This window comes from Kickxella alabastrina, assembly GCF_025024165.1.
Source record: "Kickxella alabastrina strain RSA 675 chromosome Unknown BX661scaffold_4, whole genome shotgun sequence".
NCBI classification, from domain to species: Eukaryota; Fungi; Kickxellomycota; class Kickxellomycetes; order Kickxellales; family Kickxellaceae; genus Kickxella; species Kickxella alabastrina.
The window spans coordinates 772,253-799,542 of NW_026251475.1; the positions used below are offsets into that span (position 1 = coordinate 772,253).

Genomic DNA, 27,290 nt, shown 5'->3' on the forward strand with positions numbered 1-27,290 from the left:
GCAGACTCATTATTTGTTGGTATATCTTTGATTTCCCATCTTTTGCATTTGCATTTGCACACTCGCATACACGCACACACGCTTCACCCCCCCCCCCCCCCACATCAGCGTTTTTTCTTTAAAATACTAACTCAGAATACTAACATTGTTCACATTAAGAATATTTTTGCGCGTCGTGTCTGACTGCCAAGGCATGGGTGAGCACACCGGCGGCCGTCCTGAAAGACAAACTAGCTGGCGCGCTGGCCTGCAAACTGTTAGTGACGGCAGAAGTGGCCGCGATTTCAGTAACCCTGATGTTGCAATGAATGTCAGACAAGTCATCACAACGAGCAGTGATGGATCAGCTTCCTCTAGCAGGCAGAATCAAACACGTTCATGTTATTTTGCTGACTCTTCTACCAGGCTGAATGAGGAGTACGACACTGACAGTGGCAGCAGCAGCAACAGCAGCAGCAGCAGTAACCTGTCCTACGTGTCGCACAATATTCCTAACAATATGCGCAACTCTTTGGACAGTGATAACAGCAGCCTTTCACTCCAGAGCCATCGCGAAAATCCCTACCAGCAAGGGCTCCGGCGCGAGCTTCAAAGTCTCCAAGAAAATAACAGGGTGCTGCGTGTCGAGTTGGCTGCACAAAATGTAAAGTTGGAGTTGTCTGCCAGTGTCATGGCACACATTGAAAACTCGCTTGCGTGCTCGATCTGCATGGACGCGTTTACGCATCCGCACTCGCTCGCTTGTGGCCACACCTTCTGCCAGGAGTGCCTGCTATCGTGGCTTCTTCGAAACAAGAAGTGTCCCGTGTGTCGGGTTCCAGTCATTAAGCAACCAGCAGTGGCCTATGTAGTACAAGATATCACCGCCTGTCTCAACACACGTGCCGTAGAGGGAGTGCTAACCACGCCCTCCATCGAAAGCAATGTGAGAGAGGGAGCGCCAACCACGTCCTCCATCAGAAGTGACGCCAGAGCCAGCAATCCATGGGTGCGCGTGTTTCCTCCTAGACTAGCAAGTGACAATGGTATAAGACCGAACTCACCGTTTATTGTCCCTGCTTCTTGGGAACGGATTCCCACGGCTAGTCTAGTCCCTTGTTTGGCCGAATTGCTGGGCATAATGGGCCAGCAACGAGCCTTGATTTCTCAGCTTCGTCATTTTGCAACTAGCCCGCGGCCAGGCGTATCTCGCCACCATACGGACTTGGTTTACGAGCAAATTAGTACGTCTGAACGGCAGATCGCTCTGACTAACCAATTGCTTACGGTAGCACGCAACTACTTTAGATCTACCGCGCAGCCTGCAACAGCTCGTACACAGCCTGCTGGTGTGGCCCAGAGCCCGGCCACAGGTGCCCCTCACAGGGCTCCTGAGCAAACAGCAGCTGGCTCACAGCCAGCAGCAGCCCACCCACAGCCTGCGACATCCCGTTTGCAGCTCCCAGGAGTTCATCCACAGCTCCCAGAAGCTCGTCAACAGCCTGCTGGTATGGCCCAGAGCCCGACCACAGGTGCCCCTCACAGGGCTCCTGATCAAACAGCCCATAATCAAACTGAGAATGAAGCCCCAAGCGAACCGAGCCAGCAGGGTCCACGCTCAAGTATATCCTTTATATATACACTGAACTTTGAGGAGCTCCGAGACATGCTATTCAGGAACGCTTCTGAGCACGGATTTAGCGCTGAGAGAACTGCCCGCATGTTAGATCAGTTGAGGCAAAGGTTTTCTGATACGAATGTTTACCCTCTATTTCCAAGAACGTTTAACCACAGTGATGTGAATGCGATGAGCTCTTCCCAGACACCCCGCAGCCCTGATCAGACTAGCCGTACTGAGATCCAAGAAACTGAAGCAACGCCCACTCGCCCCAATCACAGCGAGCCACAGCCAAGAGCGGAAGAGACTCGGCCCGCAACGCACGAGCTGCGTAGAGGCTACATGGATGCGCGGGTTTGGAATCAGCGCGCGGAAGATTCAAGGGTTCGGATTTCTCGTTCTTTTCCCCCAGTGCGTCGTGAAAATGAGGAGATTCCCCCTTGGAGAACCAGATCGGTGTTCCCGAGCGAGGACGATTAGTTTTTTGTGTAACGACTTGAAATTTTTATTTTTGATTGATCGGCTGTATTTTCATTTTTTAGTATTGAATGTCCATCACAGCAGTTTGGTTTTCCCTTTCTTTTTTGCTTTGTTTATTTTTTGTAATATTTTTCCATTCCATTTTTCCATTTTTCCATTTCGCATTTTCTGCATTTCTTTTCCGACTTTAATTCTAGGCTTTAAGAAACAGACTATCGGTATATTCTTATTCAACCTCGTTTATATTCAAACAAAACATTTCCATTATAAAGGCCCAGATTTTGCCAACAACAAAAGGTACTTTATTCTTACATTTTGACTACTTAGTCCACTGCAAAAAAACACCAACCTTTTGCAGCTTTCAATTTCTAATATTGTATTGCACATTTGCATTTCACACATTTTATACTAGTTCTCATTACAGAATGGACCGCGATTCCGAGGCGGAGACAGTTCTTGCGGATGATGACTGGCTCAACACATCGACAGACAACGCCCATGGGCGTCGCAGCCGGCGACAGCACCAGCCCGCCACCGAAAGAGAGACCTTTGAGTCATTCAACGAGGAAGAGCTATTTTCGCCAAGCGGCTCGCTGAGCAGCCTACATGAGTTTAGTGAAAACGACAGCGACAGTGCGACTTCTGAAAACAGTGCTCGGAGCAACAACGACTGCGATAGAAGTGGACCTATTATTAGAAACGGCCTGACAAACTCTGTGCGCGACCGTCTGGGCAGCAATGGATCAGCTCATGCTGTCGATGCAGCTGTCTCTTCGGCGATACATACTGAGAGCGAGGTGGACGTGGATGGCGATGATGGACGCGGTGCGGCATATCTGGGAAATGTGCGAAAACCGTCGACCTTGCGGGAAGCAAGCCCCCTGTTGTCTCTGTCGACTTGGCAGATGCACCGGGGCCGCAAGGTTATTGCCGACGACGACGATGATGAAGACGAAGTTGGTGACGGTGCTGTCGCTGCTGCTGCCGCTGCTGCTGCTGATGCTGCCAGTGAAGACGACGCTGATATAGAGGATGGTCCCAGCAGCAAGGGCCGGCGAAAAAGGCTTAAATCCGAGCCAGGGTCGCGCAGACATCTACCTGCCAATCCTAATATTGGCACTTTGGGGCAGCAGAGCTCAAGGTCCGCTTCTCCACAACGAATGGCAAATCATAATGAGTTGATGGAGACTTCACAGCGCAAGCACAGGCCCAGCAAGCGGCGAAAGCCCCGATACGACGAACCCGATTATATTGACAGCAACGGCTCCCCCCAGCTGGTTTATTTTGCCTCCAAGGGTGATGTCGAGACGTGCCGCAAACTGCTCCTACGCGGTGCCTCGATTAACAGCGCCGACACACACGGCTGGACAGCACTCCATGAGGCCTCCAAACACAGCCATATCGGGATACTCGACCTGCTTTTAAAGCCCCCGACGCGCGCACGCCAGCACTCAGAAATCGAGCCCGGAAGCGATGGCAGCACCGCCTCGGACCCTTCAGAGTCCCGGCTTGTGAGGCAGCTGCGCTCGCCACTTCCCAATATGAATGCAACCACGCTCCACTCCCGACTGACACCCTTGCACCAGGCTGTGGTGAATGAGGATCTGCAAGCGGTGCGCTTGCTGCTAGACAATGGTGCGAGCACCAGTATCTCGAACTCACGTCAGCTGACACCTTTAGACACGTGCTCCGATGAGAAAATCGCACGGCTGCTTACCGACAGGGCAAAGACACAACGTTTGATTTCATCACGCGACAAAGCTGGTCAGACAAAGCTTCATCGCGCGTGCAATGCGGGGGACTTGGAGCAGACCATCAGCTTGGTTAGCCAAGGCGCCGACATCAACATGAAAGACAACGCCGGCTGGACGCCGCTCCATGAGGCTGCGCTCGAGGGACACAATTCAGTGGTGGTTGCTCTGCTGCGGCGCGGGGCCGACCATTCAGCGAAGGGCTTTGGTGGCGACACGCCCTTGCACGACGCCTGCGCCAATGGCCACTACGACGTTGTGCGCAGCCTACTAGTGGTGGGCGCCGATCCGCAGCTCAAAAACAGCAAAGGGATTACGGCAGAGGATATGGCGCTGGAGGAGGAGCAGGACGAAGTGCTGCAGCTGATTGAGCAGTATCGTCGTGGGCGGCCGCGAATATCCCAGCGGCCATCTCAGACGAACATCAACGCTGTAGTGGCGGGCAAGGCTATTGATTTGGGCAAGGGCAAAAGGCGCGTTGTTGACAGGCCCCTGCCACCAAAGCGCTCTATTAAGGGCAATTCAAGAAGGGCCGGCAGCAGCAGTAGCGATTCTGGCTCTGGTGGTTCTGACGATGGTGTTGTTGCCTCTTCCAAAGACTCGGCCCGTGTGGTCGCCAAACCGCCGCCAATTAAGTCCAAAAAGAGCATCACCAAGGGTGGCAGCGGCAGCCAGGAACGCCGCTCCCAGTCTGTGCAATCTCGGCGGTCAGCTAGCCCCGACGCCAACGCGTCGAGTACTCAGAAGCGGGAGTTGCTTGCACTCAAGCGGCTTCGCAAGGAGGCGGAGAAGCCGCTGGTGAACTACTATTTCACGTCTAACACCTCGAAACTGTCGCGGGATGAGCGCAAGCTGCAAGTGCTGATGGGTACAATCGAGCGCATGGAGAAGAGGAAACCGAAGGAGAAGGAGAAGCAGCGCCAGTCATTGGGGAATATCGGCGCTGCATCGGTACATAATATTGCGGCAATAGCAGCAGACGATACAGTGCTTTCAGCCGGCCACGACATGGGTACGCGCGAGGATGCCAATGGCGCAAGTGGTGCGAACGACGGGGATGACTGCGTACGTGGCCGCCAGTCATCAAGGAGCATATCACCAAGACGCAGGCGCGGCCGCCCACCAAAGAAGCGCATCATTGATGACGATGATGATGACAGAGACGTGGATGACGATGTTGCGTGCTCGCCTCAAAAGCAGCAGCCTGCTTGGCAGGGCAGCGCCAAGCGGCCCCGAAACGCAATTGAGACGATAGAGCCACTTGCAGACAGCGGTAATAGACCGCATGGGCGGCGCTCGGTCATCACCATTGACGGCACTGGCAGCAAGACAAGGGGTGCTGTGCAAGGCACCATTCAGCCCGATTCCATGGTGGTGACCAGTGTGACGCCAACAGTCAATATTAAAACCGAACCTGTTGGCGCCGCGCCTTCAATATCAAACTCAAAACAGCAGCAACAGCAGCCTGCTGTGACTACAAATGGCACCAGAGGAGAGATACAGCCGCGCAGTCGGTCGTCCAGCTCGCATCGAGATAAGTCGGCGAAGCATCGCTCGGAAGGCGGTCGGACGATTGTCGAGGACCCAACGGCTGCTGGGCTTCGGCGAGCAGATAATATCACGCCAGAATCTATCGCTGCGCAAGCGATACGGTATTTGCCCCTGTATACCATCCAGCTGCATTGTGATCCACCAACTTCCAAGCTAGACTACTTTGTTGTGGACTTGCAAATTCGCCTGCTCCTGGGCATGCCCATCGATACGCCGAGCGGCATGGGTTCTGGCGTCAACAATGAAGACAACGACAGCGACAGTGTCGACGAGCCCGATGCCAACCCCTTGTTTGAGGTGTACCCACATATCTATCGGCAGCGCATCACTGACTCTCAAAAGGAGCATCTGTGGGAGCCGCTGGCAGGCATGTTTGTGTCCAACCTGCAATTCATTCATGAGACGACGAAGGCTGGAGATCACGCTGTCTCGTCAAAGACTTTTAATGACCTACCCTGCTCTAGTGAGTCCAGCGTCGACAGCGAGTTGGTCAGCCAATTTACGCTGCACGAGAAGAAGAAATTTGTGGCGCTCAGTCTGTATTTTGTCAAGCTTGACGAGATTGTGGAGCTGGTTCGCCGAGATTACCCGAAAATCAGCCAGCAACTGATCACCATATCTCTTGATCTCAGTACCATGGGCATTGCCGAGATGGCGCTGCCGTTGCCGAGGGGACAGCCGCCCAAGCTGGCGGTCAAAGCGGTCAGGCGAAGCGAGACCCAGATCGAGCGTCCGGCGTGGAACGGGCCCCAAAATATGGTTCCTCTCAAGTACGCACTGAAGCTGCACTATCGCAACAGCCTGACGTTCGACAGCAGCAATTCTGGCGCCCAGACTGGGGAATCGGGCACATCATGACGTAAATATATTTTTTATTTGCCACCCTATGGATCATGCTTGGTGATCTAGGCATTGATGCTTTTTATGCGCAGCTCTTATCTTTGTTTTTGCTGATTATCATAGCACAAACCGGCATTTTGCAGCAACATATTTTGAGTTCAGCATCGTATAAATGGTGGTGGTATCGGACGCGCAAATTTTTTGTGGGATTAAAAAGTACACGTTTATTAAAAGTTTTCACTTCAAAAAATTATATACGCCGATATTCATCAATTCATACTAAAAATGACGCCTCAGATTACTCGCATCTCGCTCAAGGATTATGTTCCCAAGGGACATGCCACTCTATCGGACTTTGTAATCGAACAGGTGCCGACTCCGACGAAGGATCAACTCAAGGATGGCCAAATCATTTTGCACCCGCTCTATCTGTCTGTTGATCCCTACCAGCGCGGCCGTCTCTCGGGCGCCAAGGGAAGCTACGTCGAAAGCTACGTAAAGGGCGACACGATCACCAACTTTCTTGTTGGCAAGGTGACTGCGTCAGCCAGCAAGGATCTTCAGGAGGGAGACTTTGTGCTGGACAACCATGGCAAGTGGCAAACCGAATACATTGTCGATGCCAAGGATGTCTCCAAGGCACCCAAGCTCGACGGCATTTCCCCTGAGGATTTTGTCGGCGTTCTCAGCATGCCGGCATTCACTGCCTACTATGGAGCTGTCGTTTTGGCCAAGCCCAAGGCCGGTGAGACTATCCTTGTCTCGTCGGCATCTGGAGCCGTCGGCCAGATGGTCGTTCAGCTGGCCAAGGCCAAGGGACTGCGTGTTGTGGGTGTTGCGGGATCCGATGACAAGGTTGAATATGTCAAGAGAATTGGCGCCGACGCCGCGTTCAACTACAAGACATGCGGCAACTTTGTGGACGCGATCAAGCAGGCTGCGCCCCAGGGCATCGACATCTACTTTGACAATGTCGGCGGCGAGTTTTTGGATGCCGCGCTGGCAAACATCAAAGACCATGCACGCATCGTTATTTGTGGGGCAATCTCTCAGTATAACATTTCGTCGCCTGAAGAGGCTTACGCAATAAAGAATCTGACTAATATTCTTATCAGAAAGGCGTCGATTACTGGCTTTATCATTCTCGAGCACTTCAACACGCCGGATCATGAGAACTTTGTCAAGGAGGTGACCAAGTTGCACAAGGAGGGCAAGATTAAGTACAGAACGACCGAAACAAAGGGCCTTGAGAACGCTCCGCAAGCCCTGTTGGATTTGTTTTCGGGGAAGAACTTTGGCAAGAGCATCGTCAAAGCCTAAAATAAATTATTAATGATTTATTTGGTTATTTTCAAGTGACATTTAAAATTTTCAGCCACATATCAGCTAGGATGCGGATTCATCATACAAAATGTGTGTGCTGTGCAATTACATTCCGCTAATGGAATAATTTTGCTAATGTCTCAAAATATATATATTCTCACCAAAAAATCCCGCACATCGACAAGCTGTCAAAATGCTGCGAAAATAGTATTTCAACTCGGTTTTCTAAATCCCACTTGGAACAAAATAAACAACATAGGAATTTATGCATACGTGTATTTAATTGCATTAGCTTTATGTCTTTGTTTTCTTCTCTCAGCTTTCATCTGCTATCCATATCGGCTGCATAGCTGCTACAATTGGAAATGGAATTTGATTTGGTGTCCCCAACACAAAAAAACAGAGCGAGCAGCATTGCATGCCATGGCCGCAGCACTGCCGCAGTCACAAGTTGTGGACTCTTGTGATGTTTTTATCTATATTGCCGTATCAAATGAAGTCTCGCTACCACCAATACCCAAGTTTCTTTGATGCATTGACTTATAGCAATATATACATTAAAAATGCAAACCCAGTATTTTTATTTTAGATACAAATATGTCGATACGGCGAACCTTTATCTTTTGCACAAGTATAAAAGTCCTGTTGAAGACGCGTAGTATAAAAAATCACTTAATTTGACTTCCAATTACAAGACTATTATTACAATTACGCCCGTATTTAATTCATTTTTATTGTATACCTATGACTACGCCATCCACCGAAAAAGATAAACGAACGAGTGCCACACCCATTCTCAGCTGGAGCAACCTTGATTATGACGTCAAGACCAAGCAGCATGGAGTGCGACGGATTCTGCATGGCCTCAGCGGCAATATCTATTCCGGCGAACTAGTTGCCATCATGGGCTCGTCTGGAGCAGGCAAAACCACACTCCTCAACATTCTCTCGGGCCGTGTCCAAGGCGGCCGCTTGTACGGCGACATCCAGTTCAACGGCGCCAAGCGCAATCCGCACACTTTCAAGCGACTCTTGGCTTTTGTTGAACAAGACGATCTCATGTTCCCGCAGCTGACTGTTGAAGAGACGCTAATTGCGTCGGCTGAGCTGCGACTATCCAACAAAAAGTACTCCAAGGAGGAAAAATGTGAGCGTGTATCCGCGGTTATGCGCCAGCTGCGACTTACGCATATCAGGGACACTGCCATTGGTGGATATGGAACCCGCGGTGTTTCAGGGGGCGAGCGCAAGCGTGTGAGTATCGGCTCAGAGCTTGTCACGGATCCGTCCATTTTGGTTCTGGATGAGCCGTCATCGGGACTTGACTCGTCGTCGGCCGAAATGGTTGTTAGCCTGACCAAGGAAATGTCCAGGGAGCGCGACCTCTGCACACTGATGACCATCCATCAGTCCAGTGCCGAGATGGTGGCCAAGTTTGACAAGCTCATTATTTTGGCGCAGGGCAAACTGGTGTACATGGGACCAGCTTTTCAGGCGCTGCCGTACTTTGAGAACCTTGGGTTCCCGTCGACCAACTCCAACCCGGCTAATTTTTTTATTGACCTGACCACCGTTGACTTTTCGTCGGACGAGGCCATGCGCAAGAGCGAGCAGCACATCCAAACGCTGTCAGATTCGTTTATCAAATTCCGTGCTAGCGGCGGGCAGCTGCCATTGTCAGACTTTAAGAACTCTTATGCATCGATAGCCACTGCAAGAAACCTGAAGTCTGAGTCTGAGCACAGCAACCTCAATATTAACATTGACATCACGCAGGAGGAGGCCAGCTTAGTTCTGTATGAGCCACCGCCAATGAATGACTGGCTGAGCGAGTTTTGGATTCTGCTCAAGCGCGACTGGACTCTGCTGAAGCGGCACCGATCCATGATATACGGTCTACTGGCACAGTGCATTGCATCGACGATATTTATTGGCTTTGTCTTTTTCCAGATGAAAACCGACCAGGCATCCATCCAGAACCGCGTCGGAGTGTTGTTTATGTTTGCCCTTCTGTGTACGTTCCCCGTTATTTTCCCTGTTGTGTCAATCATTATGACTGGCCGCAGTGTGCTGTTGCGCGAGCGCTCCTCTGGCACCTACCGCATGACGAGCTATTTCTTTGCCAGATCGCTGAGCTTTTTCCCGCTGGTCTTTGTGCCGTACATCTTCACCTATATCGGCATCTACTTCCTTGTGCACTTTCAGTACGATGCAGCCAAATTTTTTATTGGCATGGCCAACATGTTTGCCATTCTGTTCACCTCCATTGGGTTTTCTTTTGGGCTCGCGATGATTGTGAAGAGCATGGAGGTTGCTTTCATTATTGCGCCCGTCACCATCTCCAACCTCATGCTGTTTGCTGGCAACCTGTCCAACGCCAAGGCCATTACCCCTGTTCTGAGCTGGATCAAATACGTGTGTATGTATTACTACTCGTACTCCGCATTTATGCAAAACGAATTCAATGGTTTGGAGTTTTCATGCACCTCGGATGACACTGCTTGTTACAAGACGGGCGAGTCCGTGATAGAATCGTACGGCCTGAACGAGCAAGCGATCTGGCTGTGCATTGTGATAAACTTGGCAATTGGTATAGGGCATTATGTCATCGCCTATGTGTTCACACGCTGGCTGGCAAAACCGCGGTACCTGTGGATTTGAGCATTGCTTTTTAATTTTTTAATTGACTTGTTTTGGTAAATGCACTCATACTATTCGTTTGAACGAGTAGACATCACACAATCAGCCAGTTTAAACCCCCTGAACTTTGCTCTTTGCAAGCCCGTCCTATAACCTGGCCGAACGCAGGTGAAGGGTTTGCACTATGCGAACTCCTCCTGCCCAACTCAATCATGGCATGAGCACCTTTTTGGCTGATTTGCATTTAATCATTTTGAAAACCCTTCCTTGTTATATTTCCATATTTTACGTCATTAAAATTTACAATGGCAGACGGTTTGCGGCGCGTGTTTATTGATTACTGTGGAGCAAATAAGCAGACAAACAACAGAGCAAAATTTCAGCGGGATTTTGTGCAGCAGCTCCACGTATTGCGACTGGTAAGGCGAGGAAGATACATGTAACCGACTTGAAATACAACTTTTTGCATAAAAAGCACCGTGGTTGAATTACTGAATAGCTATTACAAACACACGTGCGTTTGTTTGTGTGTTGATTTACTCTCTACCAACTAGCAACTGACACGATGTCATAGTGCGTACGAGTGTGCAAAGTCGCTCCCTGAACTCGGACCACTTTTGACCACACTGGCCCGATCACGCGTGGTGGCGCAAAATGGACAGATGTGCCGGGCGGTCGTTGGAACAGCCATGGAGTATAGCAAAGTGCTGTGCCAGGGCGTGTACTCGAACCAAAAGTAAGTGTGCTGTTGATTCCATTGACCATGGCCAACAATGTTTACATTTTGATTATATCATTCGACTCATACCAGCAGATGTTGCATCTGGTTTTAGGGCGTCGGCATGGCTGTCGCAGTTAGTTAAATCTATGCTGGGCAATCCGGGGCAAACAGATACTACACTTTGGCTGCAAAACATGGCTGTATCCAGCGATTATGTCAACACACAGCGGTTTATCCTGCGGCACATGGTGCAGATGGTGAGACATGAAAGCACAAAGTGGGACAGGGCAAAATGCTGTCAGTTGTGGAGGGAGGCATTCTCGCTGTGCAGCAGTGATGAAGACAGTGTGTCCGAGCTTGTCGCCGAGCTCATTCCTGGTCTGGATAAAACCGGATGGGCGGTTTTGGAAGGACACGAATTGGTTGCGTCATACGGCGTTATATTGCTTGTCAGAATGCCATTGGAAATGTCGCTAGAGTAGGTATAAAATGGGTGTTAAGTCGAAATGCTACTTGTACATTGTACATTGCAATGTATTTTTGTTGTACATGCGCCAACATTTAAATGTGGATGTTATCTGACAATGTTACTGCATATATGCTCTTAGACTATGGGGACGGATGTCTAGGATACGCGCTCAATTAGTAAGTAACAAAATAAATTTGTGCTTGTTTTTTTGCCATTTGGTTTGGATACCATCTGCTTGACACCTGTCATATGGAGAGCAATATCTAAAAATATACATTTGTGGACATTCAAGGATCTAACAACGCTACTGCTTTATATTGTGTAGGTGTTTTACATATTGTCAGAGCCCTGCACTAAGGGTCTACTGACAGACAGTACAGCATGTAGCGTGCTTGCAGGAGACAGTCAGCTGCCAAAGTTACTACACAGGATTTTCGCTACTGACTCGCTAGCCAGCCAATTTGTGCAGGACATCTCGAAGTTGGTGTTGGCAACAAGAGACACCCGAGTGGTTGACATGTGGAAGCGGGTTTGCCGCAAAAACCTCGACGCCATGCAAGCAAACAAAGCAGAGGCAAGTTGCAAGTAGCAAATAGCAACATAATGATTGGTAAATACGTGTGAATTGTATTTCAGCGCATATGAGCTAATAGTTCACATCATTTTGACTATTGTGTAGATGTTTGGCGGTCATTCGGGTGGTCATATTGTCGAATTGTTTGGATCCATGACAATGGAGCCCGCACATTTGAAAGGGCAGTGGGATTGTGTGTTGGGTGCCAGGCATGCTTTGCCCGTCGAGCGAATCTCGCTGTGGCTGGGCGTTGTTGCTGTGGCGAGCGATGACTTTTCTTTTGCAGTTCTTGACTGGCATTTTGGAGCAAAATCGATGGAAAGGCTAGGAATTGCCAATGATCACAATATAAAGTCAATACCGACACGGCAGGTAAGCTATTATCTCTCTTATTTTTGCTCTTGCCACATGTCGTTTTGTTGGAGCCATTCCATCTTTCCCCAGGCCTTATGGCTAAATAAGATGATCGACTTTATTTTCAATTAGCTTTTTCTTCCACACTAATACAACGAAACGATTAACGAAATGTAGGAATCCAGCTACACCAGCTTCGTCATTGGGCGAGAAATAGCGCTAGAAGTTGCAGCATTCGCATGGGCGCCGTTGAGCCGCCCGGCCGTGGCTAAGAGCAGCGTACTGGCAGAGTGGGCGCTGCGCAGTAGCCCGGCCCAGCAGCAGCAGTAGAGAAAGTTACAAATTGTGAGCTTTAATATGCCTGTTTTCATTTGGAAATAAAGTGATAACCTGTACGCAGTAAAGAAATTTTCTCGCCAAATAGTACACTTGCGAGCAGCGCAGGCAGAGAGACAGGGAGAGAGAAACAAAAGGCTCAGAGCGGGGATATCGCAGAATTGGGGCAAAGACAAATGAAGGTAAAATCAAGAAGCAAAGAAACATCAGTATAACCCGCCATAATGCCGCCCAAAACGAGCGCTGGGCCGCTTGGGAATGGAACAGCCGATCACGCTAAATGAAATAATTATTTTGTTTTGCAGTGTGCCAAAGAGAGCAAAGCAAAGCAGAGAACAACAATAATAATAATAATAATAATAGAAGAGTATTGAATTAATCGCGCCTTTTTTATTTGCACGCGTGAGCAGGCGGCACTTAGCGCGCACATGCCCACCCTTTTTCCAGTTTATTTTGGCGATTTCCATTTGCAGAGGTGGATGGCCTTTTGACAGCAGAAGCAGGGCGAGAAGCAGGACAGAAGGCACGGGTTTTTCTGCTTAATTTATTTTAGTATCACTGCAATATCAGAGCGTGTCTGTCGCATATCAGTAAAAAAGGAGGGAAAACAGCCTTTAAGCAAGCACCAGAATAAAAAGAGATTTAGGCACGCAAGCATACGCGCTCTGGCCAAGGCACATAATGAAGTAAAGGAAGAGTGGTGCTTGTTTATTTGCGGGAAAAGGCAAACAATGCGGCCTGAGACAAAAAATATACGAAAAAAGCACTCAAAATACACACACAAGCGAGCAGCCACTGCCTGAGCAATAAGCAATAATTGCCAAGGGAAATAAAAGAGGTTGCAAACAGACACTGTCACGTAAAACCTCACCCCCTCTCGCACACCAATACTATTTTCTGTGCATTTGGTTGTTTGGCTATCATCACTCTGCATTTCAATCATTTGGAAATGTCTGAAAATTCAAATCGCACAATTGCAGGCAGCCGGCGCCTGGCCATTGGCTGGATTGCAATGTCCAAACTCGATTTTTAAAAATCGACTTTACGCGCCTCCCCTCTCCTTTTTTCCATTCTGTCCATTCTCAAACCCACACAAGGCAGGTCTTTTTGTCATAAGATTCGCTTAATGCCGCGCGCCTTGCTTGTATGCTCGCTTGCTTTTGTGAGCTTGCAGTTAGCCAGCGCAGGGAAATGAGAGCGCGTTTCGCGCTTTCCCACTCGCCCAACCCCCCTTTTTTACCATCGGACAAAAGGCAGCACTTTTTTCTTCGTTGCTGCTGCTGCTGCTGCTGCTGCGCCGCCCTCTATCCACACGATAAATACTCGACCAAATAGCCGCCGCCCTATGCTTTTTGCCATTTGCTTTTTTTCTTCCAGACTCTCCATCGTCCACTTTCTTCCTTTGCTTTCGTACTAATATAAAATAATCTTTTTCACATCTTTTTTAACACACTCACCTAAACACACCTTTTTCATCACAAAAATGGCCCGTGATAATAAGCTCGCTGCCCCTGGTGTCCCCGTCATCCCTAAGTCCGCTAAATCTTCCAAGGTTGCCAAAAACACTAAGCATTCCAAGGTTGTCAAAAACACTAAGGGCTCCAAGAGCGCCAAGGGTACCGCCGGCATTGTCAAGAAGATGTCTCCCTACAACAAGTTCATGAAGGTCCATCTGCCCCTGTTCAAGGCAAAGAACCCGGGTCTCTCCCACAAGGAGGCATTTGTTGGCGTTGCTAAGGAGTGGGCCAAAGCTCCCGAGAACCCCAAGAGCGTCACTGCCAACTAAATAAACCAGTGGTCCAATCTGTACGCTGACCTTGCGTTTATTTTTGTTGCTTGCGAGGGAGCAGAATGGCGTGGTGACGTAGTGCTTTATTTATTTTGTTTTTGCACAGACACGTTCTCGAAACCATAGGGGCAGGATCCGCTGCTGACATGAAGCACTCTTTTCTTTTTTGAGCGCAGCTTTTTTGTTTTCAGAGTCCAAATTGCTTTTTGATACGTGCGCGTGTGCTCCTAGCGCCCTCTGCTGCCTATTCCGCTACTCTCGCTTGCTTTTGCTTTTCTTACTACCAGCAACCTTTCTTTCATTCGTTCTTTAATCAATCATTGTATTTAACCAAAAAAACCACTGCTTCGCGAAGAGCGTCTTTGTCCAGTGTTTAGCTTGGCTTGTGTCAGGCTAAAATCGGCGTGTGCTGAAAACATATATTTTGTTTTGCTTGGCTGAGCACACATCTCTGAAAAATAAGCAGCTCTAGCGCAAACTGACGTGCCCAAATCAGCAGCAAAAAAACGGCAATAAGCGGAGGCGAGTAAAAAAAAAATAAAAGGCATCGGATTCGGATCAGTCTCACATTATCCGAATCGATGCTGTTTTTGTGCTTTGCCTTAATTCATTGATATCGACAGGCACGCGTAAATCTGGCTGCAAATGAGTTAGATAAAAAAGTCCGATTTTTTATTTGCAAAGGTCGCTTCAATTCCTCTCGCTCGCTCGGTCCTTTCTCGTCTTCTCTGCTTTTGCTGTCATTCAAAGCCCACCATTCACTTATTTCACCCGCAATTCGGACAACGCGTATTGGCCAAACAACACAAACTCAAACTCAAACTCAAACACTACAATGATATCTGCCCGGTCACGCCTTTTGGTTCGGACACTTGCGCGGCATGCAAAGCAGAACTCTGCGTGGTCCAAACGATACAGCAGCTCTTCAGCCACAACGATTGCCAGCGCCGATAGACGGCCAATCAAAACACATCGTGAAGCAGCCTTTGCAACACTCGGAGTGCAGGCATACCCGCGATACACAGCGGTTGAAGCGGGCATATCCGTAGTCAGTGCGCAGCAGGTGCACGAGCGGTGGGACGTAGTCCTGGCAGACGGGGAGAAGGATGAGTCGGTGCGGGTGTGTGTGCAGGGGCGGATCCGCAGCAAGCGCGAAGCCGGGCGACGGCTGGTGTTTTACGACATTGAGCAAGAGGGCGGGCGACACGTCGTACAGGCAGTCGTGTCGGAGCAAAGATGCAAAAACAAAGAATCCTCAGTGTCATTTTCTGACTCTAACCGCATTTTGCTTGCCGGCGACATTGTGCGGGTGTCGGGGTTTGTCGGCAAGACCCGGCTTGGCGAGACAAGCGTGTTTGCCACGTGCAATCCCGAGCTGCTGGCGCCGTGCCTGCACACAATCCCAACACGGTCGAGGCTGGAGGACACGCAGAAGCGATTCCGCAACCGGCATCTTGATCTGCTTGTCAACCCACACGCGCGCAAGGCGCTAGAGACGCGTGCACGGGTTTTGCGCTTTATACGAGGATTTCTCGATTCGCGCGGATTTGTTGAGGTCGAGACACCCGTTCTGTCAGCTAATGTCGGTGGAGCAGCGGCGCGGCCATTTGTGACTCGAGCAGTGGCACTGGGCGATAACACACCGTTGTTTCTGCGCATAGCGCCAGAGCTATATCTTAAGCAGCTGGTTGTCGGCGGATTTGACCGCGTGTACGAGCTCGGCAAGCAGTTCCGCAACGAGGGCATTGACGCCGACCACAATCCTGAGTTCACAACATGCGAGTTTTACCAGGCGTACGCGACGGTTGAAGATCTGATGACGATGACCGAAGACGTGCTGCGCGAGATGAGCATGGAGGTGACTGGATCTCCAAAGGTCAATGTAGGTCGAGACGACGGATCTGGTTTTGAACTTGATTTTAGCCAGCCGTTCCGCCGCATCCATGTGACGGACACACTGTATGAAATGATCCCCGAGCTTCCGAACGATCTCGATAGCCCTGCTGCACTCGCCAAACTTGTCGAGATTGCCTCTAAGCGTGGCATTGCAGCGCCCCGCCCGCACACTGTGCCGCGGTTGCTCGACCGGTTCATCGGGCATATTATCGAGCCACAATGCGAACAACCGACATTTCTCACTGGCCACCCGGGCGTCATGAGCCCGCTGGCCAAAAGTGCCGACGCAGCTGGGCGCACATCGGCGCGCTTCGAGCTGTTTGCGAATGGCCGCGAACTGGTCAATGCATACGAAGAGCTCAACGATCCGAACGAGCAGCGGCGCAAGTTTGCAGCGCAGGCACGCGAGCGGAACGACTTGGGAGATGAGGAGGTGCCTGCACCCGATGCTGCATTTTGCGACGCGCTCGAGTTTGGGTTGCCGCCAACTGGAGGATGGGGCATGGGCGTTGATCGCGTGGTAGCGCTGCTGGCGGGCGTGAGGCATCTGCGTGAAACTGTGTCGTTCGCATTGCTAAAGCCAGGGAAACAATAAGATGAGGGGGAAAATGGAGCCAACTTTGCTTGTCGTCCCGGCCAAGCTTGCTTCTTATTTCCGCAGCATTATTCAAACATTTTTCAATGCATCTTTAGACTTGTCTTTTCATTTCAAAGTACAAAGTACAAAGTACAAAGTGCAATACATTTTTTGTCGGTTTTATGTTTTTGAGAAAAAAATGTTGCCACATAACAAAAATTGATTTTAATAAAGAAGTATCAGGTATTTATTAATAAAATGTTTGAACTCAATTTTTCAGCTTCAAATGTGCAATTTTCTGCGTCTTCCGAAGCAAATGTGCTTTATTTGTTTCCCTATTATTCTTTTTTGCATTTTTTTGATTTTTTTACTTGCCACATATATTTCTTACACTTTACATTTTAAAGCACTTCAACTCACATTTATTCAGTTAGTCGGCTATCCATCGTCTGAATATGACTTATTTTGGCCAGCTTCCGTTTGTCATTCTCAACCACATCCTACGCATAGCCATCGACACTGAAGAGCGCACCCTCAATGTTTGGGCAGACAACTTACCGTTGTTGGGCGTCTGTCACGAGTGGAGAGAAGTTGCTATGGGACTGGTTTATTGCTGTGCTATACTGGAGGGATCTAGCGAACTCAGCAATGGTTTTGTTGAGCCCTCTGAAGATAAAACCGGTGAAAACAAGCTTATACACACCAACATTGGGTTGATAAAGGACACTGGAAACACGCATTTGGTAAAAACGTTGTTCTTTAAAGCAAACAAATATCAGTATTGTCAATCGCTGGTTGACAACGTGCATTCAATATTCTCATTTGAAAAGTGCGACTGGAATGGAGTCAGTGAGATTGTAACTAATGGTTGGTTGGAAGCATCTGACGATGATGGCGATGAGTCTCACTCTAATATTGCGCAACAATTTGTCGAACTGATTGCGGAAAACATGCCGAATGTTAGCAAATTGGATACTTGGACATCTGATAAAGATGGTCTAAGATATTCAATAGTCAATATGCTGTATACATACTATTCATGCAGCCTTTGGCATATTTCGGTTAACCAACAGCTTTTACTTGCAGAATCGGTCTGTTTTAGGCAACTAGCAACGCTTGATGTCGATTTTCATTTGTTGCAAACTATACCGCAGATTTGTCGTCACCATTTACAAAGCCTAACATTGAGAAACATACCTAAAACATTTACCTGGCACAGACTGGCAAACTTTGGAGAAACAAATGGTATTGTGTTTCCAAACTTGCTCAGCTTGAAAATGGAGTATTCGCATGGATTGGATATAAACAGTATTGATCTTTTGAACAAGGCATCTTTCCCAGCACTCGAATGTTTAGATATTAATGTTCCAAAGCTTGATATGCTAAAATATATTTTTGATTGTGAGAACGAGGATCATCAGTTCCCAAATGTTGTCAAGCTTTGCATAGATGTGAATGAGTTTTCTGGCAATGTATTTGAGATCGCAAATAAAAATCAAAGTGACGTTTTAGCAGCACGTTTCAAACAATACATCCCCAAAGTAACTCACATAAAATTGGGCTCAGCTGTGTCTGGTAATGCAGAGGATCCCTTTTACAATGCATTGGCCAATTTATATTTTGATCAGCTTGTCCGCATTGAATTTGGCCATCCGACAACTTTCGCAGCATCACAATTTTCACGCGAATTAACACATTTAACGCTAAACGCGGGCTCTAATACTCTGCAGAAACTTCCTAGCTTATTTGCAGAGTCGCTAAAATACTTAAAGCTCACAAATCTTGATTTTTCGTTTACATGGGACATGCTTCAAGATGAACCAATGTCCAACACACTAAATTTTAGAATGCTGGAATATATGCATGTATATTTCAAACAGAATATTGAGGAAGTTGTTTCAGACCATCAACAATTTATAAATACTCAGAAAACGCAGCATTCTAAAATAACTGTTGTTTGCCCAAGGCTGAAAATGTTGAGAATTAATAATGCGAGCATAAATACGCTTCAAAATATATTGTGTTGTGGCGCCAGCCAGTGGTACAATGTGAGGGATATGGGAATCCGGTTCAATATGAGCGGCTTCGAGCTAATTCAGAATGTTATAAATGTTGGCGACTATATGAATGCAATTTCTGTATTTGCTCGGTACATACTTGAGAAGATGCCACATATAAATGCTTTAGACGTGTTCTCATTTAGTAACGGCGAAGATAATATCAATTATTTGTGCAGTATCCTTTCCAACAGCTACGCATATCAGGTAAATAGCTTTAACAGCAACATTCCAATTAAGTTTACTGCCAATGAATATTCACCCAAGCTTAGAAGTCTAAATATAAATGTTGACAAGGCTAATACTGCACTATTACCCAAAATAAATGCAGCAAATATCGAAGATATTAATTTACAAGGTAATTTGGACTGCTTTTCTTGGACAAATTTTACAAACAAGGCAGTTTCAAATGTTATTATATTTGGAAATTTAAAGGACATAATAGCAAATCATACAGACTTAGAATTGACAAGAACTGTAGAGAATGATGATGCATTGGAATTGGTCATTCGTAAACATCCACTTATTTTAAACATGCCCAAATTAAGAAATATAGTACTAGTTAATATTAATGATAACAGCAAACTATATAATGCCACAATTGAGTTTAAACATATTCACAACCTTGATATAGATGGCTCTTATAAAACATTGTATTTGTTTAAAGATTCGAAAGCGGGGATAATTGATTCTTGCAATATTCATTTAAAATTAAAGAATGGTGACGATGAGAATGATTTTTACAAGACGACAAACAAGTTTTTTGGAGATGCAATCAAATTTAAGCATGTAGAGCTCAGCCTGATGGTTGATTTGCCTAAATGGAACACAGAACTAATTTCATGGACCAATGTCAACAATTTAAATATTTGCTTGCCGATACATTTTGACACACTTTTAAATTTGTTTGCAAAGGTTCCAAGATTAAGCGTACTCATAGTCAACGACATTTTGTGTGGCGAAGTTCCTGAGACAATACTTGATCAAGTAGAGCCCATTTGTGCCAATGTTAGCGAATTGCATTTGATTGGCGGAGTAATTGCAGAATCTGAAAATATGGAGAGCAATTGTATTAAGTACTTGCTATTGTCACTGCAGTTATTGAAGACAGTTCCTTGGATGAGAGTGGGTTTTAATTCTGACGCGTTTGTCGAACAGTATAAAAATGAATATCCCCACGTATTAGATATTGAGTTTATATAATATATTTGTTTTACAGCGGCTTATCGGGTGTGCCAATAAGAAAGGGCGCAAGGTCTTTGGGTATTTCAGTGGGAAAGGGCGGGAATTTGTCCTTGAAGTGGTTGCTGAATAAAAGTTCGAGTGGCTCGACCTTACCTGGGCAGTTTTATGGCCGCTTGGCAGTCCACAATGGTAATTTAGACTGGCTTATAGGTATCAGTTTAGATAGTACTATAGTTGCGCGTGTATTCGGCTCACTGGTTGATAAATTATATTAGATCCCTGCCATCAAACGTGACGTGGAGCATTAAAAAACCCGACAAACTGGTTGTTTTTGAACCGCACAACGCGCACAAATGGTACTACGCTATCAGAACTTTTGGTTTTCTTTTACAACTACTTTTTTGAAATGGTAAAATAGTAAGGAAATAAATAAGGGTACAACACACACAATCTCTTTAAAAAAGAAAGTGCAAAAAAGTGAGAAGAGTGGGATTCGAACCCACGCCTACGAGTAGACCACGACCTGAACGTGGCGCCTTAGACCAACTCGGCCATCTTCCCATTCACTAATGAACTAGTTCACTCGCTGTTGGAGGTATAGTGTTCCAAATAGTCTCACAGTAAAAATCTACATTAAACGGTTATCAATTGGACTACGCGAAGTATTTTTGATGTTGCCATGCACTGCTATTCCAGTCAATTCATTTGATCTTATTAAAATGGTCAACAATGTAATTAATTGGTTTTTTCAAATAGACAAGGCACTAGGTAATGATTGATAGTACTTGAAACTAAAAAAAAAGTATTACATGCTAGAACAGCGAGCCAACAATGGCAACCACAGCAAACGCCGAGGCGGAAATTCCAAAACTAGCGGCACCAGAAGACACCTTCGACTTACGGTTTCCATCTGATGCCCCGTCCAACCCAACGTCACTTTCGTCGCTGAGCTCCTCACTATAGCTGCCAGAATGTCTGGAGATATGCGGGGACGTACCACTGGTGCCGCTGGGCTTAGGTAGGGGCGAAGAGACCAAAATTGTGGGCAGGGCGCTGGAGGTAGGTGTGCCTAATTCAATTGTGGAAATGCTTGGTGGCAATGTTGCGCTGTTAATGGCAAGGAGACCCTCGAGGCCGGCAGGGATAGAGGCGGGCTGGGGCGCGGAGGCTGGTTTCAGGGGTGCGGGCTGGGTGATGGGGTTGTTCGGGTCAATGGGCGCTGGCGCCTGTGTGGGTGCTGGGGCTTGCTGGGGCGGAACTGGAAGCTGGGTAAGGATATCAAAGGAGAAACCCGGGGGGAGCTGCTGCGCGCAGACCGTGGCAGCAGCGATAGCGGCAAACGTAAGTGCAATTTTGGTCATGGCTGATGAGTTGTAAGAGAAAAAACAAGGAAGAAGTAGGAGGGGACTGTATAGGGCGTAGGTGAATAGAAAACTAACGGAGTAAAAAGTACTGTGTGTGTGGAAAAGAAAAAAGGTGTAGCTGAAGAAAGATAACGTGGAATGAAAGAGTAAAAAAACCTTGTGAGAAAAGAAAAAGAAAGGTAAAGTGAGTTGTTGATATGTCAGCACATTTAACAAAATGCGCGCATGTTAACTTGGACCTATCAGTGAATAAATTTCCTGAGAAAATATTTGTTGATTTGAATATTCCTGGACAATGTAACGTGTCATGTCATGTTTTCATTATTTAATGTTTTTTGTTTTTTGTTTTCAGATATCTTTTCTTTACTTTGTTCGTCATCTTCGACGCCTCCTCCAGATATGCTCAGCCACTTTTAATATAAACGAAACAAAAAGTATGAGAAATTGCAATAAATAAAATATTTTCAAAATATGTTTTCCCTCTTTTTGCATACTCGACAATACGAAATATTGGGTTGTTAAACCAGACAATATATTAAAGCTTATTGTCGTGATGGCCAGATGTAACGCTGAGCCTCCCTACATTTTTATATATTCTATATATTTGTCATTTGTTTTATTTTTATTTTTGTAGTTGATAGTTGGCAGGTAGGGCAGGGTGAAACATAATGAAAAAGGGGGATATGCTACGTCATTCATCACCGAGCTAATATAGTTTAAAAAATGTTTTTTGTAAATAGTATATCTGTCAATTCACAGAACCCGCGCGGCGTATTGTTCATCTAACACAATACAAAGAAAATGAATTTTTTTATTGAATGCGTAAAAATCAAATATGAAAAATTCTAATTTGATAATGTAAAACGAAGCAGAAAACGTATAAACAAAAGTATAAAATAGTACGAAAATCAAGCTGGTTATTCTTTTTCGGCCTGCGAGGAAGCAGAAACAGCAGGCCTGCCAGATCCATTGGGCACAACAACCACGGGTATTGAGCTGTGGTGCAAGACATATTCTGCTACGCTTCCCATTAGGAACCGTTTGACAGAGCCACGGCCGTGGGTGCCCATGACGATCATGGCGGGCTTTTTGATATTCGTGCTGGCAACAAGCACCTCCTTGGGGTTGCCAATAAGACAAATTCCCTTGACAACAAAGCCGTCTCTCTGTAGTCTCTCGGCGTATGGGGACAGGATCTTGCGGCAGCGCTCCTTAGCATCATCGTCAATTTGGGACACGGGGTCGGACACAACGACCGCGGAAGATCCCACAGGGCGGCCTATGGGGCGCCCTAGCGGCACAGCCCTACTACTGCTAGCATTGCTGGCAGCAGCCAATTTCCAAGACTTGGACTCGGGCTGGACGTTGACCAGCACAACCAGGTCTTTCCTCCGGCGCAAAAGGCGGTCGGCGGCCCAGGTAACGATAGTGTCGCTGTTGGCGCTCTCATCGATGGCAATGACTATAGCGCGGTCAAAGTCTGAGTACTCGACGTCGTCCTTGTGGATGGGCACCACGGTTTTGTGGCGTTCAATTTTGGGAGCGCTGCGCGAGAGCAGCATTGAAAGGTCGTCGTCATCCTCCTCCATGACAGCGTCAACCACGGGGTCCTTGCCCGGAATATCGAATGGCTTTGGGAGCATTTAGAAAAGAAAAAAGAAAAAGTGTGCACCGATTAACAAAGATTGCAGGAATAAAGGGAATTGAAAAAAGGGGTTGGAAAGACAAAAGGCTAAACAATAGAAAAGAAAAAAAGACATGCTTGGCTTTTATTAGTGTAGAAAATCCGCGCGAGCTATGCAAAGGGAAAAATTGCCTCCTTTTGGCTCCAAATCTCGGCCAATCTTTTCACGCATGAGGTAATAACATCAGTGATCCAGGCGAAATTCGCTGATCAAGCGATGTGGGCTAGGCAAGATTCAATATCAAAGGTTCAGCCTCCTTTTTGTATTTTACTGCACGTGCAATTTGAGGTCGAGAAAGTGGCGGGAGCAAAATGTGCTTGAAAATTTTAATTTCCAGAGATGCCGGAATGCATGCCACATCGCATGAGCGCTCATTTATTTGCAACATGTCCGATGCGAACATGTGAGAGGGAGGATATCGCCATGTATCTATACCTATTTGCTAAATATAAACCATCCGCCTTTTAATTAATTAAATGCTCAAAAATAATTTATACATGCATTTGACATGTCTATTCAAATGTCAATTGATTTGTGCGCTTAAAAATCTATACATGTATTAGCAAGATATCGGTGTGCTCTTGGCGAGTAGAAAAGTGAGCGCGGTGAAGAAACAGGGAGGAAAAACAGCCGCTGTTTTATACTTTTTATTCGCTTACATTTAGAGAAAGATACTTTCTTTTTCGCTTTCTGGGCTTTAATTAAACCATGACAAAAAATAAATAGTATAAAATTCAGTGTGAGATTTGGGGAGGCGCGATGGCGCGAAACAATCAAGCGATTGCGCGATCGCAGGGGATATGGATGAGGGGATGGGGTATGACTTTAAGCATTCCCTAGTTGTTTTGCACTTTATTCATAAACCTTCAAGCAAGCGGCAACAAGGCTAAGATGTGGGTAGAATGGCTTATTGTTGGTTTTCTACGCACTCCAAATCCAACTTTCCCAGGGTAGATATGAATTCGGGGATCAGCAAACATGGTGCGTATTGGATAATCTCACTTTGTCTAGGCGAAGGTAAAACTAATCACAGCCAACTGACCAAAGCGTGAAATTAGTGTGCGGGGGCAAGAGAGACTGTTCAGGAACACGTTGCAAGTAAAATGGCTTTGTCGTGTTAAACAATACGAATAGCTGTTATTGGCGCCAACAAGCTCCGAGAATAAGTCAATTTATTTGCGGAGGTGAATCAATGTTGGGATTGTAGCCATGTCCATCACTTTGTCGCACATCTCTGCTCTAGTCAGGTAACATTGCCGAGTAGAGGTAGAGCTGCGCGCAATGCCAAATACGCTTATCTATTTGCGGGAAATATGTTTTGGCGTGTCAGAATTGGAGATTTGCAGAGTAAGTTTTTACTTATTTATTTAGGCCACAGGAAAAAAGTGGTCAGTGGAAAAAACGATCGCCCTTGCTGCGTGACCAATTACAGGTAGTTTGGCTGTGCAGAAAAAACTGTATTAGTCAGAAAAAAAGCCTGGGATTGGCCGCAAATTTCCCATTGGAGGAGTACAGGCGGGATGATAAGAAAGCTCGGAAGAGGGCAAAATAAAAAACTAACTGCCCCTTGAAGAAGCTTCAATCACACGCTTTTTCCCAGCCGAAACTCCAGGCAATTTAGCAGCTGACTCGCCCGCTTTGAGTCTTTTTTAAAAAGAGGAGAAAATCGGGGTTGGGGATTCTGGGTGCTTTTTTTTAGCTTTAGCGCATGCGGTTGAACTATTTTTTTTGAAGCTTGGCAAAGAGTGCGAGAGAGCAGTTTTGCTTCGTTTATTTTTTGCTTTTGCTTTTCTTTCCCCCTTACTGAAACTACTTATAGCTGCTACTTTTTCTCTCTCAATTTTTTGGTGTAACTTTTGGATCCAGCTCACTTTTTCATTATTTGTCCTGCCGCCCTTTCACCACCTTTTTTGAATTGCAATTGCAATTGAATTTTATTTTTATTTTCAAACCTTTATTCATTATTGTACTCTGATTTTTAAGTGTTTCCTGAATTCGTTTTATAAAGGGATTTTTGCAAAGGAATTTTTTAAAATTCTCATTTTTGACACAAATTTACGCACAGATACCTCTTCCCACAAAATTTAATCCATAAATGTCGGATTACAGTGCGTGGAACCAACTATTCCGCCTGAACCCCGATACACCACAGACCCCCATGCTCAGCAACCAAGAGCTCCAGGACGAGCTGGCACTGTGGAGCAATGCCCAGTTCCAGCTTGAGCCCATGGCCGAGGAGCAGCTGCAGCACAACAAGCCCAGCACATCGCCATCGGTCTGCTCTCCAGAGGAGTTCAAAATGGCCAGCTTGCCCAACACATCGGCGCCCCACCAGCACCTTTCGTGGGACTTTATGATGGGCACGAGCACCGCCGAGCTGCTTAACGCTATTGCCTTGGCGCCGCCGCCCTCTGTCCACCAGCAGTCGTGGCCTGCCCTCGGGCAGCAATCTCAGCAGCAGCACCAGCAAACGCCGGTGGTTATCAACGGAGTGCCGATGGTTCCGCTGGTGCCCTTGGCTCAGCAGTATCAGCAATCACAGCAGCAGGCAAAGCCGTCACTTGTTGCTGCTCCTAGCGCTGTGGCACCTATTGTGTCCAAGGTGCCCACTCTTGCTCCCGCCCCTTCATCTTTTACATCATCATCCTCCACTTCATCATCCTCCCAATTCCGCCACCCTACTATTATGCCCAAGGGCGGCGTTGCGCTGCCATTAGATACATATGCCGCCATCACCAACACATCTGGGGCTGCCGCTGCAGTAGCGGCGACTCCACAGAAGCAGCAGCCTGCACCGCAGCGTCGCGCATTTGTGAAGACAAAGCGGGAGGCATCTTTGTCAGTTGCGCCAGAGACCTCGGGCAACGCCGACGACGCGCAGTCCGATGACGAGCAAGACAACGATGATAGCAGCCAGCAGCAGTTTGACTCTGAGGGCCGGGTGGTTGCGGCCAGCGAGGACAAGCGGCGGCGCAACACAGCAGCGTCGGCGCGGTTTCGCATCAAGAAGAAGCTCAAGGAGCAGGCTCTTGAGCGCACGGCTCGCGAGATGGCGAACAAGGCCGAGGCGCTGGAGAAGCGTGTGAATGAGCTGGAGACAGAAACGCGCTGGCTCAAGTCTTTGATAACAGAGAAAGATCCCAATGTGCTGAAGAGTCTGCACTGCCCTTGCCACCATCCCAACGGGCTGGACGTTTCAGCGACGCCGTTGCCAGCGAGCGCACCACAGACGTCGTTTTCGTACCATCATCACCACCAGCACCAGCACCAGCATCTGAACATTGCGCCGAATCCGGCGGGCCCTTTGGACCAGTCGCAGCAGGAGTTCAAGAAGCCGCGGGTGTAGAGGAGACGAGAGGATATTGCGATTCTTGTTTAATTAAAATGGTGAAAAATTAGACTTTTGAAATTAACACTGCGAGTATTTTTCCCTCTTTCTTTTCTCTCAGGCGTTGGAATTTGTTGATTTGCGGCACAGCACAGCACAGAACATATTGCCTTTTTCGTTGTGTAAACGTGGGGGTCGCATGCAGCCAGACATTTTGTTCTGGATTTTTTTGGGGGGTGGGGGGGGGGAGGATGAAGCGACGGAGCAAGACGGAAAGTGCGGATAAGCGTGGAAAAGCTGAAAGAAAGGAAACGATGGTTTTGTTTTTTGGCGGTGCAGGCAGCGGGCAGCAAAAGTGCTTGTGCGGAACACCACCGCCGCTGCTTTCGCTCTCTTGTGGCAAATGAAATGGCGGGAAGGCCGGGTTGAGCACAAGAAAAAATCAAAAAATTTCGAGGGTGAGCTAACCTACTGATAAGCAAAGCAAGGGTTATTTTTAATTGTTCAACCTAAACCAACTGTGATTTTTTCTTGCCTTTTTCATTCCTTTCCATTCCTTTCCTTTCCTTCTCTTCTTATCTAGTGATTTTCTTCTGTTTTTATTTATTCAAGCCTCTTTTTTCTTTTGTCGACTCAACCATGTTCAACCTTACACGTCGTGCTTTCACCAACGCACAGGTAAAGTGTTTATATTGTTTCCACTCTCTTTTTAAGCCACAGCACAGAGCGAGGCTATCTAATTCAAGTAGCCATATGAAAAAGGGTGTGGGGCG

General features: G+C 47.2%; 12 protein-coding genes and 1 non-coding gene across 13 annotated transcripts; 9 read left to right on the top strand and 4 right to left on the bottom strand.

The window, feature by feature from the left end:
* Nucleotides 1-103: 103 nt before the first annotated feature.
* BX661DRAFT_178536 (uncharacterized protein) lies at nucleotides 104-2,159 on the top strand. Its single transcript, XM_051534939.1, has one exon. The coding sequence runs from the start codon at nucleotides 194-196 to the stop codon at nucleotides 2,075-2,077; it is 1,884 nt and encodes a 627-aa protein (XP_051393899.1). The 5' UTR covers nucleotides 104-193; the 3' UTR covers nucleotides 2,078-2,159.
* A 1,681-nt stretch (nucleotides 2,160-3,840) lies between these two features.
* BX661DRAFT_130640 (ankyrin repeat-containing domain protein) lies at nucleotides 3,841-4,158 on the top strand (the record flags this gene model as incomplete). The annotated part of the gene is made up of 1 exon (XM_051532548.1): nucleotides 3,841-4,158. A coding segment is annotated over one exon (318 nt), but the record flags the coding sequence as incomplete, so codon positions are not given.
* A 2,281-nt stretch (nucleotides 4,159-6,439) lies between these two features.
* BX661DRAFT_178539 (oxidoreductase) lies at nucleotides 6,440-7,776 on the top strand. The gene has a single exon (XM_051534940.1). The coding sequence runs from the start codon at nucleotides 6,505-6,507 to the stop codon at nucleotides 7,537-7,539; it is 1,035 nt and encodes a 344-aa protein (XP_051393901.1). The 5' UTR covers nucleotides 6,440-6,504; the 3' UTR covers nucleotides 7,540-7,776.
* Nucleotides 7,777-8,046: 270 nt separating this feature from the next.
* BX661DRAFT_178540 (P-loop containing nucleoside triphosphate hydrolase protein) lies at nucleotides 8,047-10,417 on the top strand. The gene has a single exon (XM_051534941.1). It carries the CDS (start codon nucleotides 8,287-8,289, stop codon nucleotides 10,201-10,203), a length of 1,917 nt encoding a protein of 638 aa, XP_051393902.1. The 5' UTR covers nucleotides 8,047-8,286; the 3' UTR covers nucleotides 10,204-10,417.
* On the top strand, nucleotides 10,418-12,995 carry BX661DRAFT_178549 (uncharacterized protein). The gene is made up of 7 exons (XM_051534942.1): nucleotides 10,418-10,601; nucleotides 10,737-10,918; nucleotides 11,016-11,381; nucleotides 11,512-11,548; nucleotides 11,698-11,946; nucleotides 12,052-12,318; nucleotides 12,478-12,995. The coding sequence occupies exons 1-7, from the start codon at nucleotides 10,488-10,490 to the stop codon at nucleotides 12,628-12,630; spliced, it is 1,368 nt and encodes a 455-aa protein (XP_051393903.1). The 5' UTR covers nucleotides 10,418-10,487; the 3' UTR covers nucleotides 12,631-12,995.
* A 20-nt stretch (nucleotides 12,996-13,015) lies between these two features.
* Nucleotides 13,016-13,687, bottom strand: BX661DRAFT_76559 (uncharacterized protein). The gene has a single exon (XM_051539468.1). It carries the CDS (start codon nucleotides 13,577-13,579, stop codon nucleotides 13,181-13,183), a length of 399 nt encoding a protein of 132 aa, XP_051393904.1. The 5' UTR covers nucleotides 13,580-13,687; the 3' UTR covers nucleotides 13,016-13,180.
* Nucleotides 13,688-14,119: 432 nt separating this feature from the next.
* Nucleotides 14,120-14,422, top strand: BX661DRAFT_169346 (uncharacterized protein; the record flags this gene model as incomplete). The annotated part of the gene is made up of 1 exon (XM_051533511.1): nucleotides 14,120-14,422. The coding sequence occupies one exon, from the start codon at nucleotides 14,120-14,122 to the stop codon at nucleotides 14,420-14,422; it is 303 nt and encodes a 100-aa protein (XP_051393905.1).
* Nucleotides 14,423-15,260: 838 nt separating this feature from the next.
* On the top strand, nucleotides 15,261-16,916 carry BX661DRAFT_193223 (lysyl-tRNA synthetase; the record flags this gene model as incomplete). The annotated part of the gene is given in 2 exon segments (XM_051537767.1): nucleotides 15,261-15,545; nucleotides 15,558-16,916. The coding sequence occupies 2 exon segments, from the start codon at nucleotides 15,261-15,263 to the stop codon at nucleotides 16,914-16,916; spliced, it is 1,644 nt and encodes a 547-aa protein (XP_051393906.1).
* Nucleotides 16,917-17,209: 293 nt separating this feature from the next.
* BX661DRAFT_203814 (uncharacterized protein) lies at nucleotides 17,210-18,008 on the top strand (the record flags this gene model as incomplete). The annotated part of the gene is made up of 2 exons (XM_051538543.1): nucleotides 17,210-17,894; nucleotides 17,944-18,008. Exons 1-2 carry the CDS (start codon nucleotides 17,354-17,356, stop codon nucleotides 18,006-18,008), a joined length of 606 nt encoding a protein of 201 aa, XP_051393907.1. The 5' UTR covers nucleotides 17,210-17,353.
* A 2,610-nt stretch (nucleotides 18,009-20,618) lies between these two features.
* Nucleotides 20,619-20,701, bottom strand: BX661DRAFT_t31. Its single transcript has one exon. It is a non-coding gene; the product is annotated as a tRNA-Leu (tRNA).
* A 194-nt stretch (nucleotides 20,702-20,895) lies between these two features.
* On the bottom strand, nucleotides 20,896-21,666 carry BX661DRAFT_178553 (uncharacterized protein). The gene has a single exon (XM_051534943.1). It carries the CDS (start codon nucleotides 21,499-21,501, stop codon nucleotides 20,953-20,955), a length of 549 nt encoding a protein of 182 aa, XP_051393908.1. The 5' UTR covers nucleotides 21,502-21,666; the 3' UTR covers nucleotides 20,896-20,952.
* Nucleotides 21,667-22,301: 635 nt separating this feature from the next.
* Nucleotides 22,302-23,188, bottom strand: BX661DRAFT_178554 (uncharacterized protein). The gene has a single exon (XM_051534944.1). It carries the CDS (start codon nucleotides 23,145-23,147, stop codon nucleotides 22,422-22,424), a length of 726 nt encoding a protein of 241 aa, XP_051393909.1. The 5' UTR covers nucleotides 23,148-23,188; the 3' UTR covers nucleotides 22,302-22,421.
* Nucleotides 23,189-25,284: 2,096 nt separating this feature from the next.
* On the top strand, nucleotides 25,285-26,535 carry BX661DRAFT_169351 (uncharacterized protein; the record flags this gene model as incomplete). The annotated part of the gene is made up of 1 exon (XM_051533512.1): nucleotides 25,285-26,535. One exon carries the CDS (start codon nucleotides 25,285-25,287, stop codon nucleotides 26,533-26,535), a length of 1,251 nt encoding a protein of 416 aa, XP_051393910.1.
* Between the last annotated feature and the right edge of the window lie 755 nt (nucleotides 26,536-27,290).

Coding starts and splice junctions, on each gene's coding strand:
- BX661DRAFT_178540 (XM_051534941.1), top strand. CDS start 8,287: ATGACTACGCCATCCACCGAAAAAGATAAACGAACGAGTGCCACACCC.
- BX661DRAFT_76559 (XM_051539468.1), bottom strand. CDS start 13,579: ATGATTGAAATGCAGAGTGATGATAGCCAAACAACCAAATGCACAGAA.
- BX661DRAFT_178549 (XM_051534942.1), top strand. CDS start 10,488: ATGGCAGACGGTTTGCGGCGCGTGTTTATTGATTACTGTGGAGCAAAT. Junction 11,947..12,051: donor TGCAAGCAAACAAAGCAGAG/GCAAGTTGCAAG, acceptor ACTATTGTGTAG/ATGTTTGGCGGTCATTCGGG. Junction 12,319..12,477: donor AGTCAATACCGACACGGCAG/GTAAGCTATTAT, acceptor AACGAAATGTAG/GAATCCAGCTACACCAGCTT.
- BX661DRAFT_178539 (XM_051534940.1), top strand. CDS start 6,505: ATGACGCCTCAGATTACTCGCATCTCGCTCAAGGATTATGTTCCCAAG.
- BX661DRAFT_178554 (XM_051534944.1), bottom strand. CDS start 23,147: ATGCTCCCAAAGCCATTCGATATTCCGGGCAAGGACCCCGTGGTTGAC.
- BX661DRAFT_178536 (XM_051534939.1), top strand. CDS start 194: ATGGGTGAGCACACCGGCGGCCGTCCTGAAAGACAAACTAGCTGGCGC.
- BX661DRAFT_178553 (XM_051534943.1), bottom strand. CDS start 21,501: ATGACCAAAATTGCACTTACGTTTGCCGCTATCGCTGCTGCCACGGTC.